The sequence below is a fragment of the Protopterus annectens genome, chromosome 4.part0 (assembly GCF_019279795.1).
Source record: "Protopterus annectens isolate FY-2018-M chromosome 4.part0, PAN1.0, whole genome shotgun sequence".
Lineage (NCBI taxonomy): Eukaryota > Metazoa > Chordata > Ceratodontiformes > Protopteridae > Protopterus > Protopterus annectens.
The window spans coordinates 1855113663-1855131277 of NC_056733.1; the positions used below are offsets into that span (position 1 = coordinate 1855113663).

The following is a 17615-nucleotide window of genomic DNA, read 5'->3' on the forward strand; positions in this document are numbered from 1 at the left end:
TTGGAGCAATTGCAATGTGACTGTTCCTTATAAATGTTACACTAAAGGTAACAATGTAGATCTTTATTGTAATACAAACTATGATTTATTTCTTGGATTGATGCATAAAACACTTGATCAAGTAAAACATAATTCTGTTCTTTATAAACAACTGTCTATAATAGATAGAAAAATGTTTCATGTAGGGCGAGTGTATATTCATAGCAAGATTACTACTAAGGTAGAGGATTGTTATTTTGTGTGTGGCAGAAAGGCATACAAATGGTTACCTGAGAATTGGTCCGGCAGTTGTTTTTTGGGTTACCTGGTTCCGGCCATACGACACACTGCAGTTTTGCCTCGAGGAAAAATTTGAAATGTCCAAGAGGTCATCAAGAAACATGTAAATCCAGTGGGGCAAATCGATGCGCGCTGGAAAGACCATCATTCATAGGCAAAGGACTGACACATATGGACTTGAGTGATAGCATTATATCATGGGCAGGCATATTCCCGGCATATGGAGCAGTGAAATCGATCTGGGAGCTGAGAAAACTGTCGAAATTTCTCGAAGTAATGAGTAATGCAACTTTTTCCGCTCTCGAATTGGTGACTGATGAACTGAATACTATGAGAACTGTAGTGCTTCAGAACCGCATGGCTCTCGACTTCACCCTAGCGGCGAGAGGCGGTACTTGCGCTTTAATCCAAGAAGAATGCTGTTTGTATATTCCTAACCATAAACACGAGATAGACAATCATCTTGAGGTAATTCAGCAAGTGTTGGCCATGACCAAACCAGGCCCAAACCCACTGATGGACATTTTCCAGAAATGGTTTGGGAGGTGGGGTTCCATCCTAATGAACATCCTGATTGCCATTTGTGTAGGAATGCTCCTACTGGGAGTATGTGTTTGTTGTGGCATCCCCAATATGAAAAGACTGATTAAAGATTTTATAGACATGTCAGTTTCTGAAACCTTATATCAAAGTACTGAGTTTGAAGAACTGTTAAAAGATTGAAAATGCTTTCATAAGTTTAAACTGAATGCCTTTCTTAACTGCAAATCCTGAGTGGAAGAGGTTAGGAGAAGAAAGCAAACTGTTTATGCTTATTTTGAAAGTAGAATATAAGTATTAAAAGGGGGGAAATGTCAGAAACATATGTATTAATGTGTGTATTAGTAATATGCTTAGTGCATTTAGAGCTTGAAAAGGGTTAACACATTTATTCTATTTCATACTGCATAAATCTGTACAAACTGCAGATGCTTTCTGACCTTGTATTGTTAGCTAAAATCTTGCTTGTGCCTTGGAAATGTACTGAGAAGCAGATGATTTCTGCTTATGTTAGGAAAATAATGAATAGAACAATACTACTTGTATGAAGCTTAGACAAGAAGTTCCGTTTGTGCTGTGAGAAAATACACAGCTGTAGAAGCTATAGATAATTAGGACAAAGCCTGTTTGAAAATATGAACTGCAATCAGCATTTGCTTGTATCTGAATTAGAAGAGTACCTTGAAATGTAACACTGTACAATGGAAACTTGTAAACGAATTAGAGCCCACCAAGGCCAGGTTGTTTTTCTCAAAAGTTTCTCACAAATCTAGTCATGTCAGCAGAAAATCTGAGTAACATCTGCTGTAGAACAATACTGAAAGTTGTGTTTGATTACATCAGCCATAGAAGGCCATGTCTTGTAAAACAGTATAAGAATAAACATACTTCCTGTTAGTAGTTAGACAAATCCTTGTGTTTGCATGTTTTTGTCTCCTTGCGGCAAGTAAATAAATATGCCTTAACTGAACCTTACGTGTATTGGTCTTTGAAGTTTTTTCCTTTGACAGAGGCGATCTCTGCTTAACATACAGGGCCATGTCAAACCCTGAGCTGTTGAACATGCTCCACTTAAAGAAATCCCAATCCCTCAGAGCCACACTCTTCAGGGATCTAAACCTTGTCATCACAATGAACAAAACATGCTGAAGGTATATGTTCCTGACCCAGAGGCTCCCCAGACTCTGGAATAGACTGCCTATACATGTCAAGCAGAGCACCTACTTGGTCCTCTTCAAAAGGAACCTTGATGATTGGATGGGAGATAGGAAATTCACCCCAGGGATCATGTCAGTCACCCTGCTAGACAGGGGTCCAAGGAAGTAAATATTGTGGGAAGAAATATCCAGGGAATTGTTATGGCTAGACTTGTATAGGCCATAGGGCAGAGAGCCTAGTACCAACCTATGAATCTATAAATGTTACTGATGAGAAGGCAAGGCAAACAGATGCTACCAGTCTTCGCTTTTTTCCATTTTAGTTGTGAAGTCTGTCCTAAGAGATAAAAACAGATCATGTGATGAAGACCTGAACTGGCAATAGTAAAGTTCTAGAACAAAAATAGAGTTGATGTGCTTGTTCTATGAGGAAATATGAAGCAGTATTTTTAGTCACTTACAGTGTGGCTCTGTTTTTTTTTTTTTAATGTATGCCATTGTTATTCAGTAGCTTTTTGTTTTATGGAAGTCTGGCAGCATTACTGAGCTAATTCAAAGAGTATTACAGGAACAAATTCCAATTCAAATATCACTGGATGTGTATTAAACTATCTGAAACTGCTTAAAGATATAGACAAAAAATAAAAAGATATTACAACAGTGGCATTCATTTTTAAAAGTCAATACTGAATTTACAGCTGCAGGTGCAGTGCTGAAGCACTGAAGAATATGGCTGTAATATGCAAAACATATGAATATAGTGAGCTTTGTTTCTGTTGTGAGTTGAAACATGGGAGACAGTCATACAACGGGCTATTTTAAGAATCAAGAAATACATCTCTAGAAAAAGAATTGTAGTACAGCCGAGTTGTAAAATGACCACAGATAACCTGCTCCCACCACAATCAAATCTGCAGTGGCTAGACTGAGAATTCTTAATCCAGTGCACTCAGCAATTCCTCTACCTTGACTACTGTATATGTAAGACACTTTGTACTCCACAGTTAGCTGGTGGTTTTGAAGCACACATCATTGTGCTGTGTCCCTGCAGCAATGCTCCCCCTCTGCTCTACTCTCCAGCCATAAAATTGCATAACAGTATGGTGAGGGGCCTACTACATTTCTATAGCTTTGCAGTAGCCTGTTCCTCAATTTTTACATGCCATATTTAAAGCGTTCTGTTGTACTTAGAGGTCTATGTGACATAGCAGCATTATGTAAACAATTTGCATATGCACCTGGCCTTAAGCACTGCATGCAGATAGCCAAGATGCATCTAGCATAACCAGATTATCCAGCTGTGTGATTCTATCATGTAAATGCATGACACTGGGATTACTGCCTTTTATGAATATCGGAGTACTGCCTCCACTGATAAATCAGTATTGCTTATAGCCTGTGGTTCTCTTTCAAATTTGATGGTCCACTAGAACAAAAAATGTGTGTAGAAACAACAGTACATTTACTCAGGATAAAAGTAATGTATGAAGCTAAGCAGCCTATTTACGAGTAAGGTGCATGCATCATAAATGTCCCTTAAAGATAATTATCACTTTGTTTCAAACAATAAGGTACCAAGAGAGTGCTAATGCCCACATGTTCATTGCTATCCCCATAGCAGGACACCTCAGCCTTGGCACTGGTAGAAGTAATGCACTCCTGCTTGGCTAGCTCACCTGTAGACTGTGGTAGGGGGATAGCTTGCTGTGTCATAAATTAGCCTCACATGTCCTTGGTACAGCTCTAAGGAGAGAGGTTCGTTGTCACCCTTATACAGCAAAAGTCCATTATCTCTGTTGGTTGAAACCTAAAGAAAGAATTAAAAGTAAGTTATACACATTTTACCCATAAACACATTGAGTAAGATAACTATTTGTATTTATTTAGGAAATATTTTTTTTTAATAAATATGATTTTTTTTTTTATTTTGCAGTCTCATACACATCATAAAAAATCATTCTGGAATAAACACAACAAATGAAGATAATACCATATGACATATAGGGCACGAAGCAACTCCCTCATATGCAGGAAGTCCCAAATATTACTGAAAATAAATAGTGCTTTTAGCATTATTATCAAACTTTAAGCCAGTCCACTGAGTGTTATATTATTAACACTTTTAAGGAAACCACTGTAGTTAAAAACGCAACACTTTCCAAATGACATTTATATAAATAAATATGTAAAATTATTGTTAAATCATAAAATATGACAAGCTTTAATCGCTAAAGTCAGTACGTAATAACTTAATTTTCAGGAATCATTTTGTGAATTCAACACAGCCGAAAAACAAGTTTTACAGTGCTGACAAGAGTTACACTGTCACAATCATCGACAAATTGTTCAGGACAGTTCACAGGAAATTATGCAATTCTCTCTCTCTCTCTTTTACTCACACAAACACACACACACACACACACACACACACACACACACACAGAACTCAGCTCAATTATTCTTGTATTCTTTGCAAAGCATCTAACAAAAAAATCAAATAAGCATAAAACATTCAATTAATACAGCAAATCATAGAAGCAAAGCTGAAATCAGTAAATGTCAATACTGACATGCCTCTCAGACACACACACACACACACACACACACACACACACACACACATACACTCACTCAAACACACACACACACACACACACACACACACACACATATACACACAAACAGGCACACACAAACAAACACACACACACACACACACACACACACACACACACACACACACACACACACACACACTCACTCAAACACACACACGCGTGCGTGCGCTCGTTCACTCTGTCTTGGTCTCTTCATGTACTAGTGCTTAAGCAAAAATTGCTTGCATGGTTGATAGACTTTTCAGAGAGGTCCCATTTTAGTGAAAATACACAAACTCTCCATAGTCTTTTTTTTTAAGTAATGGGGTATATGACAGGTATCTGAGGGACTTGTCTTTACTTTGCCTTGGGGCCTAGCTTAAATTTGTGTTTAGGCAGTAATTTATTTGGTTGGGTGCTGTGGATTTGGGGTTTGATTTTATCTTTCTCTTTTTTGTGCAGTACTGCAATTTTAATGTCATTTTTGAATGGGAGACATGAAGCAATTTTGGTAACCTTATGCCAAGATTCACCTTTATATTTCTAGGCTGTTTCCCCGAGGTATGTTCTCTGAATACTTGTTGATGTTTTATATTTATTGGCAGTACTGTTTTCTTTGTACTACATACATTTCCTCTGTGTTTTATCAGTATTGATCAGTACCTGGCAGGCTATCAACCTCTGGTACTTAATAACGGTACTCAGGGTTGCCAGACCTCCCTAATTGAGCGAGATTGCCCGGGATCAGCAGCCCGATCCCGAGTCCCCCACTGCCGGTTTAAATCCCGGTGAAACAGCCCTCTGCTTTTTTTTTTTTTTTTGATTAGCCCATATACAGGCATACGGGCCAATCAAAAATCACTAAACACGGAGCTGCTTGTGTTTAATGCGGAACACATCAGGCAATTCCGCATTAAAACCAGCTTTTTTTTTGAGTTTTTTGATTGGCTCGTATACCTGCATACAGGCCAATCAAAAATCACTAAACACAGAACTGCTTGTGTTTAATGCAGAACATCAGGCAGTTCTGCATTAAACACAGCTCCGTTTTTTGATTGGCTCGAATACTGGCATACGGGCCAATCAAAAATCACTAAACACAGAACTACTTGTGTTTAATGCGGAACTTCTCGATGTTCTGTATTAAACAGAAATAGCTCCATGTTTAAAGACCTTTTTTTTTTAGTCCTCACTTCATCCCTACCCGGCCAGCTGGAAATCTGGCAACCCTGATGGCACTAGACAGAGGATTTCAAAGCTATGATGCAGCTTTAATTCCACAAAAAATATATAGTTCCCATCATATCGTCTTCCTTCACAACCTTCACACACACACGTGCATACACAGAGATGTGTGTGTGTGTGTGTGTGTGTGTGTGTGTGTGTGTGTGTGTGTGTATATATATATATATATATATATATATATATATATATATGTATGTATATGTATATGGGCAGCTATCAAACCTGGAAAATTAATTCCACTGAAACCCAAATGGTTGAACCCATTTCACTGGAAACACATTTAGTAGAAAAGTGTAGAAGTGTGTAGAAAGCATGCAATTGTGTAATTTCTTACCATAGGAGGTATTAGTGAAGTCAGTCTAGCACAGTACTTTTGAAATGGCAGTGTCAGCATCATGAACCTACAGATGTGTAGATGTCAGTGTTTGTTCTTGAGCACTGATTCACTGTGTTTTTTTTTCTCCACATTTATGCTGTCAAGGAGTTAGTATATATAAGAGGTGGGTGCAGGGAGGTTTGCCCCCCACCCTCACAAAAACACGTTTTTAGAATATATCTCTTGTGAAGAAGATTTTCAGTTGAATGGATTCAACCATATGATTTTCAGTGAAATGACTTTTCAGTATTATGACATAATATGTGTACATGGTTCTGTTGTATATACTGCATTTGTTGAAGAAACAGCACTCAATGAAACACAGGGGAACAATGTATATATATATATATATATATATATATATATATATATATATATATATACACACACACACACACACACACACATATATGGGTCCCCTGCTTTTTACCAAACATATGTTTCTATGACAAACACAGGGGTATGGGATGGGGTAAGAGTGTGTGTGTGTGTGTGTGTGTGTGTGTGTGTGTGTGTGTGTGTGTGTGTGTGTGTGTGTGTGTGTGTGTGTGTATGCATGTGTATGTGTATGTGTGTTAAGGCTAGGGGTGACTGAAGGATGAGTGTTGTGTGTTTGTATGTGAGTTTGTGTATTTTATAGTAAGGGTAAGGGTTAGGTTAGGGCATAGATGTAGTGTTGTTTGTGTGTGTTTGCAAATGTTTGTGTGTCTGAGTCTGTCTTGTGTAGTGGCAGTGTTACGGGAAGGTTTCAATGATGCTAAGATGTAGGGTTAGGGCTGGGGTAAGGAGCAGCTTTATGGTTAAGGTTAGCAACTATTACTAAGGTGATGTGGAGCCCCCTGCCCTCTTTAGTAATGAGTGTTAAACCTAACTCTAGTGCACACTAATACAAATCCTGTTGCTCTATTGATTTTTTAAGTTTATAAGAGCAATTTTTAAAATCTGTCCCTATTTCTGGGCCTTTGTCCCCCCATTATTTTAGGCTTTGTCCAGATTTTTGTGCCACAAGTTTCAGCGGTATGAAATGGGCATATGGTCTATATTTACTACATGTGTGGACTAATGATTTAAAACACATACCCCTGAAGCATGTAATGAACTCAATGTTGAGTATAATGGAATATCTAGAAAGGTTTAATGTCCATTATATTCTGAGTGAGATTTTTCCATCCTTTTTGGACAGACTACTTATGCACAAAGGTGTATGCATTTAATAACTGATTAAGATACAATTACTAAATACTTGGAAGAGAGTTTTCAGGATTATTGGTAATTTGCTTAAGACAATTTTTACCTAAGTACCTATGGGGCAAGTTTTATGGTTACTAAACTTACTTCCCAGTTGTACTCTTTTTTAGTATTAGAACAACAGGGGAATGTAAAGTTACACAGGGACCAATAAAATGTTTTTTAAGTAATAGTAGAAGCTTAGGAAATATGTTCAATGAATTAATCTATTTAATAGCTGCAGAACAATATAAAATCATAGTGATAACAAAACCTTGGGATTCTCCTTCTTTTCACTTAAAAGATTTTGTTAAATATGAATGCTTAAGGAAAGGTTCAAGAGGTGCTGGGTTAGTTGTAGGGCTACATACCTCTGTGATGTCATAACTATTTAAGAATATGTGTATGTATGAGACAATGACTGTTCAGATTCATACAGCTACAACAAGACAGCTATATATAGTACTGTCATATCGTACACCATACATGGACGATACTTTGGAGAGGGAGTATTTACATCATTTAAATGACTGTCTGAATTGGGCCCTAATTTGAATGGAAGTCAGTAGTTGAATTCTGTAAAATCTAGTACTTTACTTACCTTAAGTTTAATATTTAGTAAACTTTTGAATCAAGAACTGTACCAGAAGCCTGGAAACTGTCCTATGCAACTCCAGTTCATAATTGTGGCTCAAAGGATCAGATGAGTAATTTCAGACCCATCAGTTCAACTTCCTTACTGGGAGAATGTTTTGAGAAAAGCCTATTAGATCTTATTGAGAAATCAGAAGGAAACATATCAATCCTTGACATTAATCAACATAGTTTCATAAAAAGGAGAATGACTTGTAGAAATGTGATTAGCTTTTATGAACAGATTACTATGGCCTTGGATCTTAGCCTATATCCTGGAATTATTTTTCTGGATCTTGTAAAAGCTTTTAACAGTTTATTTTACAAGGTTATTATTAAATGTTAATAGGAACATAAAGTTAATACATACAATCATAAGGTGGATTGGTAATTGGTTACATGGAAGACTATGCTCCACCGGATTTACTAATCTTCCATGCAGGACTAATCGACTCCTGCATGGAAGTGGCAGATTAAGAGGAGGATGACAGCACGTCATGCATATTAATGAAGGAGCGCTGCCTGAACTCCTAATGCTACACGAAGCGTGGACGCGAGCAAGGGGGCGTGTCTGACAGCAGAGCTCTCAGAATACATACACACCTGCAAAGTAGAAAAGTAGAATGTGTAAACAATTGAGTGAGACCATTCATAAGTGTCCGCATATCCCCACCAACAGTCCCCATGTGTTCAACAGCAACAGTACATTTAAATAACACGAAGAAACCCTTTTAGTTATTTTTTTTTTAAAAAACCCGAGTATAGCTAACTGTAGGTGTGGGGTTTTGTCCATCGCTTAGCTACGGTTAAAGCAGCTGAAAAGGCTGAAGAGGATAACAAGGAATATATATGCAAATGAAACAGCACAGCAATAGTGTAGTGGTTAGAGCATCCGCCTAATGAGTAGGCATTCCTGGTTCGAGTTCCACTGCAGCACATGTCATTTTCCATGTGAAATCTGTATATGAACATAATTTTACATCTTTCTGCCATATAACCTACATAATAACATTTAAATATAAACTGGAGTACTGCATGAAATGCACATGTGAAGTCTCAGTGTCATAACGAATAAGGCACTAGTAAGGCAGCTTTAAGCACAAATAAGCAGTAGTAAGCATATATAAGCAGTAGTAAGCATATTTAAGTGCATTTGTGCGGGGGCAAGCATTGCCTACACAGATTAAGCAAAGTAGAAGCTAACTGAGTGTAAGAAACCTGAAATAAGCAGTGCATACCACCGCGCAAACCCGTGCACACCCACTTACAACTACTTTAAAGTGCCTTAATCACTCTGGATCCAATGGCCCATGTTCTGCCCAGCAACAAAATAAACTGCCTCTGCAAGGCTCAAACTCAGGACCCTGTACACTATAGTCACAGTAGTTAACCATTAAGCCATCATAGCAAAAGATATGCATGAGGTATCAGCAAACTAATCCTCACCACAGGAAAATCAAACCAAGCACGTGAACTAAATCTATGTACAGTGTGATGCTGGATAACCTGCCACAGAGCAAAAGTATGTGAACAGGAGTACTGCAGTAAGCATAGATCTGAGGTGTTATTGTAATAAAGTATTGAAGTTCCCAGGACCCCATACAGTGTATGTACACATGAATCATGGATACCAGACACATATATAACCTGTAATGAAGAATAAACCATTGCCAAATGGCAAATATAGTGATAATCAACTATGAAGCAATGCTAGCCGCAGCACAGCTCATGTTAGTAAGTGTAAGCAATGTGTAGGGGAGCCAATTCAATCTGCCTAGTGGTATACCCCTTGAAACAGTGCCAACCTTATGTAAGCAGGTGTGCCCATAGCTTAGCCTTTTCAAAACTGGCCAGTCATGGCAAAGTGCGGGATAATGGCCGTATTTAAACCCCACAGGTGGGAATACATCTCATAACTGGTTGTAGCTTCCTACTGCAGGCAGAATGGCTGGTGTGGGTGAAGGCACTCAATTCAGAGCGCAGTGCTGGAGCATCCAGGAGTCAAAATTCATGATATGGCTCCAGGTAAAACTACTATAGGGCCAGTACCAGGGCTCGCAGTACAAAATGGAGGCCTGGGACAGTCTCACCCATGACTTCACCAGTGCTACAGGTATCCTCGGACTGGTGAGCAGGTCAGGCACCACTATGCTGACCTGAAGTGGTGGAGGGGGGATGTCCTGGAACAGTGGATCCAAGAGTGTTGGCAGATAGCCAATGCCCCAGTACTGAGTAAGTACACATTCTACTAAGTAGTAAATAATTGCCTAGCTTGTGTATACTATGGATAGGTAAGGCTAAATATCAATGCATTTCTCTGACAGCTGCAGATGAGCGGGCTGCAAACCAGCAAGCCCATGATGCTAGGCTGCAAAGGCTGCATTGTGAGGCAGGTTAGTAATCAGTCTGCATATACTGTTATAGCAAAGAATATAAGAGCCTTAGAATGTGTTATACCAGTAGAAATACGTGTTAATAGTCTGTGAATAAAGGTATAACCCCTGGAGTGCTTCTGTTTACTCTTCTCTCATATGTTTGCAATCTGTTCCATACTATAAATAGTACTGTTGTATCTTAAGCAGTGTCACTCACACCATGGTATGCAGATAAAATGGGTGTAAAGTTCTGCATAACAATGTTATAAGTGCCAAGAGGTCAGTCATATCGTACAAGTTAGGGAGACTTAGAAAACAGTCGAAAGCTGTACATCAGTTCTCTGATAGCACAGTGTACTGTGATGTTAGCAATATTTTTTTGTCACACACAGTAGGGGTTTGACTCCTGGGAGTGCTACTAAGTTGTATGCATAATCATACCCCACAACCGTACAGACTGTGATACAATGTTCATATATAAAGCTGTATGCATAACTACACCCAACAACTGTACAGAATTTGCTTGAATGTTCAAACTGTAAGTTGTATGCATATTTATACTCCACAACTGTTCCAGTCTGTCCAGCATGTCCAGATAAATGGCCCATATCACCAGCTTGGTACCCTGTTCCCCTGAAAATTCTGTACAGAGGTGCCATGGACACATAATATCCACTAGTTACTGACATACATGTGAACAGCATCCCACTGCTTTGTCTGACATACATGACTGTTATGGTGGCCAGGCAGCAGTACATCTGGCAAGTATCTGGACATGACATCTCACTGGATAAGTACAGTCAGTTGCCAGGCATGTAACAAAGCACAGTGCAAGCTACAGGCAGATTGACTCAACACTGGGCTACATCTTCTATGTGGGAATACCCATGTACCTGCATAGATAGCAGGCTCTACAGGCATGTCACATTACAGAGTAGCAGACACCTGTGTGAAAGTGCATAATCGCAACCAATGTGAACACAGCCAGATATGGTAAGCTAGCGTACTATTACAGTATATGGACTATCTGATGTACACCATCCTCATATGAGTCACTTACACAACAACCCTATATATACTGGCCAGCTATACAGTGTGGTCCATGGCTGTCTGTGGTTTGGGACATGTGTGTATTCACCCCCTACAAACATGTAAGCTGATAGGGTGGCATACAGTGAAGCAGCATATAACATCAGATAGAACAGAACCAAGAACAATGACATCTACCACAGTCTCTACACAAGCCAAGGTACATATGCACTATACACACACTGTCGACCATTACCAGACTTACACATACATCAGTATTGTACACACAACCGCAGAATGCCCAGGCTATGTCCTCAAATATAACCACTACTATATATAATGTGTAGCAGTTTGATATCTCATTGGCTTGTCAGATATGCTGTCACTAAATATGGTGTACAGAACATATGCACCCCCTACTGCATGACATATGTACAAAGGTTGACATGATTGTGTCTGGAGGCATAAACACAGGCCCGATACTGACATGTTGCTGTGATGACCTCATACATTACCTGTCATAACACGGTTTGATGCAGCACATGTCCTATTAGGGATATGACATCAGTAACTCTCCTGGTTGTCACCATCTACTGACTGCAATCCTCACACTACCTTCTGCAGTTGAGAGATAGGTGCTCTGTGGGTAACACAAGGAACACAAAGCATCACACACTGCCCAGTCTGCAGATGAACCTACAGATGGGAATTCCCTCATAAACATAGCACTGACATGACAATTATTAAAACATGTACGACAGCCATATTCACACACACTCTGTTAAACCAATAGCACCCTAACTGCAGTATAGAAGCACTTACAGTCTGTAGTCAGGACAGGCACATCCCCCTCCTGTGTGTTGGCCTGTTTTGACAGTGTATGTTGTCAGAGGTAAGTCCCCAATCCATCTGTGATGCTGTTTGTCAAACAACAGATCTAGATCCTGCTCACAGTGAATGAAAAGGCCCAACACCAACAAGATGTTCCTAGATATTGGAGTGTGTTTCCATGCAATTGGCTATGGGAATGTCACCACAGCTGTTCCACATGCAATCAGCTAGAGGAGGGCTGCAATTTGTGCAGAGGCCATCAGCTGATCATGAGCACCACTGACAATACACATGCTGCTCCCTAAGCAAAGCAGGTGTAAGTCTCCACATCCACCAGAGAGGGAGTGAGAGAGGCAGACAGAGGCAAAGATAAGTCAGGGTGGGTTGGGAGCATAAAAGGTGAGCATGTTTGTGTCACACACCTATCAGTCCCGGGTTTCTAACCCGTGAATGACTATGTACTGATATCACTTCTGCTATCCCTGCATGGTGGATATTGTGATTTATGCTAGGGGCACCATATAAGAAATTTGACAAACACACTCAACATTGGGTCCAGTTGTTACTCACAACCACCTACACACAGGACATGAATGACAAACATTAGCACATTAAGACACACACACACACACACACACACACACACACACACACACACACCTGTCACATCTGGGATTAGAACCCCTACATAACTAGTTATTACACTACAGCACTATGCCATTAAAGAATGCACCACAGAGAATTCTAGAGTACTCTTTCCCCAAAGGTTTATTTCACAGTGAGTGACATCAGCAGGACTGCTAAAGTTAAGCAAATGAATTGTAGTGAATGTGACCAGCCAAACATGCATTGCTTACTACGCAGGTATAGGAACAGACACAAAAGCATCCATAACTCCCATGTGTGAGAATAGAACCCCCACCAGAATTCCATTTCACACTACAGCATTACACTGTTAGAGCATGCACCACAGAGATTGCTGGAGTACTCTTTCCCCAAGGGTGTAATTCACAGTGATTGACATCACCAGGATTGCCAAAGTAGGGCATTTGAATTGTATTGAGTGTGACACCCTAAATTGCCCTAATTAATCTGTATGCATTAACCACTGTTCTGGCCAGTACAAATATAACCTGCCTTTACAGGTCATGAACCCAGGACCCTGTACACTATAGTCACAGTAATTAACCACTCAGCCATCACAACAGTACATGGGACTGTGGTTCCACCAAAGTAATCCCACCATAGGCTAATCAAACTGAACATTTGAAAGGAATGTATATACAGTTGTCCATAAAACGTAAAAGACCTCTCCAAGGCCAACTCCATGCTACTCAAGGCAGAAGTGACAATGTTTGTGACACCCATGGAGGCAGGAGCTGACAGTTCAACTGATGAATCCTGCACTAAGGCACTGTATAAGCACAGCCACTTGTGCATGATTCTTGACATCCCACATAGAACCACGACACTCACCTCCCAAATAATCAAGCCATTCTGGTGGTCTCCTGCCATTAACAAAGTATACAACAAAATGTAAACACTGTTGAAGGAAAAAGGATAATCCAAGGATGCAAACAACTCCCTTACCAGCCCCAGTAAGATGTTGAAATCCCTCATGGAATCCTCCAAAGCTAATTATGTAACTAAAATCACCACAGATTCCACAGACAACCACACAGCATTATGTCTGAATTCTAACTGGCAATGCTCAGAAGTGCTCTGAGCTGCAAAAGAATGGCATTACACAGACTGTTCCCACAGAATGTGCAAATATTCTGGCATATTGATTTAGTGCCACATTCACCCCTCACACCCCATAAGGGCCCATGTCAATAGGTAAAGGGTTCCATTGCCCAGTAATCACAGCCATACAGGTAGAAAATGCACTACCCACAACTAAGAATACAGCATCCATTGGACCAGATGACATCCTGGGCTGTGTACTACATGAACTACAAAATGGAATGGTAACTCACCTAACTGTCATGTGTAATCATAGCCTTGCAACAGGCCTGGTGCCCACTGAGTGGTGCACAGCTGCAGCTATCCCACTCCACAAGGGGGGATCCACCTGTGATCCCTGGAACTACCGTCACATCAGTCTGACGAGCCTGATCTGCATGGCCATGGAATGCATTATCAGGGATGTTTTGAACGCAGACATTGGCAACCCTCAAACACTGGACCCCACACAGATTGGGCTCATGGTGGGTCAGTCTTATCTTCTGAAATGACTAACTGCTTTGACTCAGTCTGCATAGCTGTTGAAGAGGGTAAGGCAGTCCACAAAGCCTATGTGGACCTCGCCAAGCCCTTCAACACCATCCCCCAGTCTCGCTGGTTTGCCACATGGCTTACTGACAGAACCCAAACTGTAGGTGTAACCGACTCCCAAATTCATCCCCATACAAGTGACAAGTGGAGTACTTCAGGGTTCAGTCCTGGGACCACTGTTGTTTGGCATCTACATGTCTGAAGTACAGGCCAACAGTACGGGACTCTGGCTAACAAAGGTAACAGATGACTACAAAATGTGAGTCATTGTGGGCCTGACTGTACTGCATGAAATGTTACTGAAACCAGCCTGACATCATACTGGTGGGATGGAGTACTGTTAACATCTTGTGCCCTTGCCATGTAAGGTCCTGGTTATGGGATCTGCAACAGTTGGTAGTGCATTGCAGTGCAGATATGTTTGGCTGGGGGGGGGTACCTATTTGTGCATGGCATATGTAATCTGTGCCTGTCAACCCCAGTAATGGAGCATGTGGACATATATGTTTTTGCTATGTTCTCACTTTATCTACAGATGTATGTCCGTATATACCTATATAGATATATATGTATCTGCAAAAATATATGTGTGTATATATACATATACATATATATATATATATATATATATATATATATATATATATATATATATATATCTACATATATCAATATGTTGTATCTGTTTAGACATTAATATATTTTCACACACGCACATACATCTACATGTTGGAATACATTCTCTGTACTGTTGTATGACTGGGCTGGATGATATGTTTGTGAATACAGCAGGGATATGTACATCTGAGATGGCATACAGGTAAATCACTTGGGCTATGGTGTGCATGGTCCTGGGTTCGAGCCTAGCAGAGGTTGTTTATTTTGTTGCTAGGCAGAACAAGGGCTGATGGATACAGAATGATTAAGGCACTTTAAAGCAGTTGTATGTGGGTTAGCATGGGTTTGCGTGGAGGTATGCACTGCTAAAGTCTGGTTACAGTTTTTTATACTCAGCTGCTGAATTGCTTAACCTGTGTAGGCATTGCTTAGCTACGCGCAAACCCATGCAAACCTACTTACAACTGCTTTAAAGTGCCTTAATTGCTGTGTATCCAATAGGCCGTGTTCTGCCCAGCAACAAAATAAACAGCTCTTGCAAGGCTTAAACCAAGGACCCTGCACACCATAGACACACTGATTTACCGCTAAGCCATGACAGCTACAAAGAGATTTGATGTTTGCAGAAACATATTATCCACTCCAGTCATGGGTGAGCATGCATTGGTTTTGGTATTTAAACTTATATAAGACCATTACTGGAGTACAATATCATTTTGGTACTTACGTATTATCGCAACCAGATTTTCGCGGTTGCAAAATTCGCATCCTAGAATCAAAATGAGTGCAGGACACTGTAATAAGGGTATTCTAAGACCACTACTCAAATTTTTAATTTGTACACTTCTACAAAAAAATTTATTGAAGAGCGGAGGCTGATGAGTTCAAAAGACAGCATTCCCTTTACTTTTTCTGCTGCTCTTGTTTATTTAATCTCAGCACAGTGTAGCGCAAACTACATTGATTTGATGTCAGATAGGAACAGGACACGCTCATGGCACTTTATTCAACGTTTTCCTGTAACTTTCTTTTGAATACAAACCAGCTATGGAAACACACCTTTTGTAAGCATGTTTGTGTCACTTAACGGGAAACCGTAGCCCTGTCACATGTGTCCATTACAGTTCATTTTTGGATAACATACAGCAGAGGACAAAAGCAAGTAATGTAATGAACTACATTTGACAGAGCATGATAAAACAAGGGGATTGTAGCCTGTGTTGAGTCAAAGCCTCTTAGGATTGCAGTGCTGTAAAACCACAAACAAAAAAAAAACTTTAAAAATAAGACATGAAAGCACAGAAGATAAACAGCTTCCGTGCCTTATTTCAGCCCTACATAGAGTCACAGCAAAATAAAAGCTTTACAATGCACGTAAATAAACATATTAATGAAAAGCCTGAGTACCTGGTGTTAGAGGCAAGCTGGAACTGTATGCCTTAAGTAATTCTTAGTCTCTGTTACGGCAGTAAATGACAGAACCCAGAAGGTGGAACTGCGCCAGAACCGAGGTGATAGGACAGTGATTTGGACTTTAAATAAACCTTGCCAGTGGAGGATAAACACCTTTCGGCATAACATTAGGAAGTAGGACAACTTCCAAATCTGGTTGCGATAATACGTAAGTACGATAATACGTAAGTACCATCATTTTTGTAGTTAGGCAAGTGAAAAAAAATTGAAGGAGTCACACGAAGATTTACAAAAAGAATGGATAAAGATTTATGGATAATAATATGCGGAAAGCTGTTAATAGCATATAAGATCTTTCATGATTGTATATTACAAATTATGTATAGCATCAAGGTTAATAGAAGTATTAAAATGTACAAACATACAAATATGACATTTGTACTGAAAAAGGGAAATCCCAAAATCAGAGACTAGTTTATTGCTGTTAAAATTACAAAACTTTGAAATAATCTCCCTATAAGCTTATGAAACTCATATAGTTTTGTAATTTTTAAAAGGAACCTGGATATTTGGGCAGGTGATAATGTTTATATGCCATATATGGTGGAATCAGTGCTCTTTGACAGTTGAATGGCCTTAACAACTGTATCTGAATGTATGAACAAACATATCATGCATGGGGTACTAGATTACTCAAACACCCATGGGATCATGCAACTTAAAGTATCCTCCTCCAGTTTTAAATCTCCATAAGTAGTTTTCAAAGTTACACTTTTCTTAATGATCAGAAATGGTGTCCTCTCTCTTGTATACCATCTAGCACAGACATATAACTATGGGGCACAAGGTCACACACAGCGACTCTAATGAATATGAGGATACCTACATCTATCTCTGACATTTCATATCTTCTTACAGAAAATACTTCCACTGGGAGAATGACCCCTGTCATTACAGTAATGACATTTAACAGCATGTTAGCTTGCTAGAAGCTGACCATCCTATCCTATTTGTTCTG

At 39.7% G+C, this 17615-nt stretch overlaps 1 protein-coding gene across 2 annotated transcripts in view; it reads right to left on the reverse strand.

Moving 5' to 3' along the window:
* Positions 1-17615, reverse strand: part of LOC122800048 (slit homolog 3 protein-like) — a 2083326-nt gene that overhangs the window by 35655 nt on the left and 2030056 nt on the right. For both annotated transcript variants that reach the window (XM_044069531.1, XM_044069532.1), the window contains one exon: positions 3653-3783. In XM_044069531.1, the coding sequence (XP_043925466.1) occupies positions 3653-3783 (131 nt within the window). The remainder of the gene's footprint in view (positions 1-3652; positions 3784-17615) is intronic.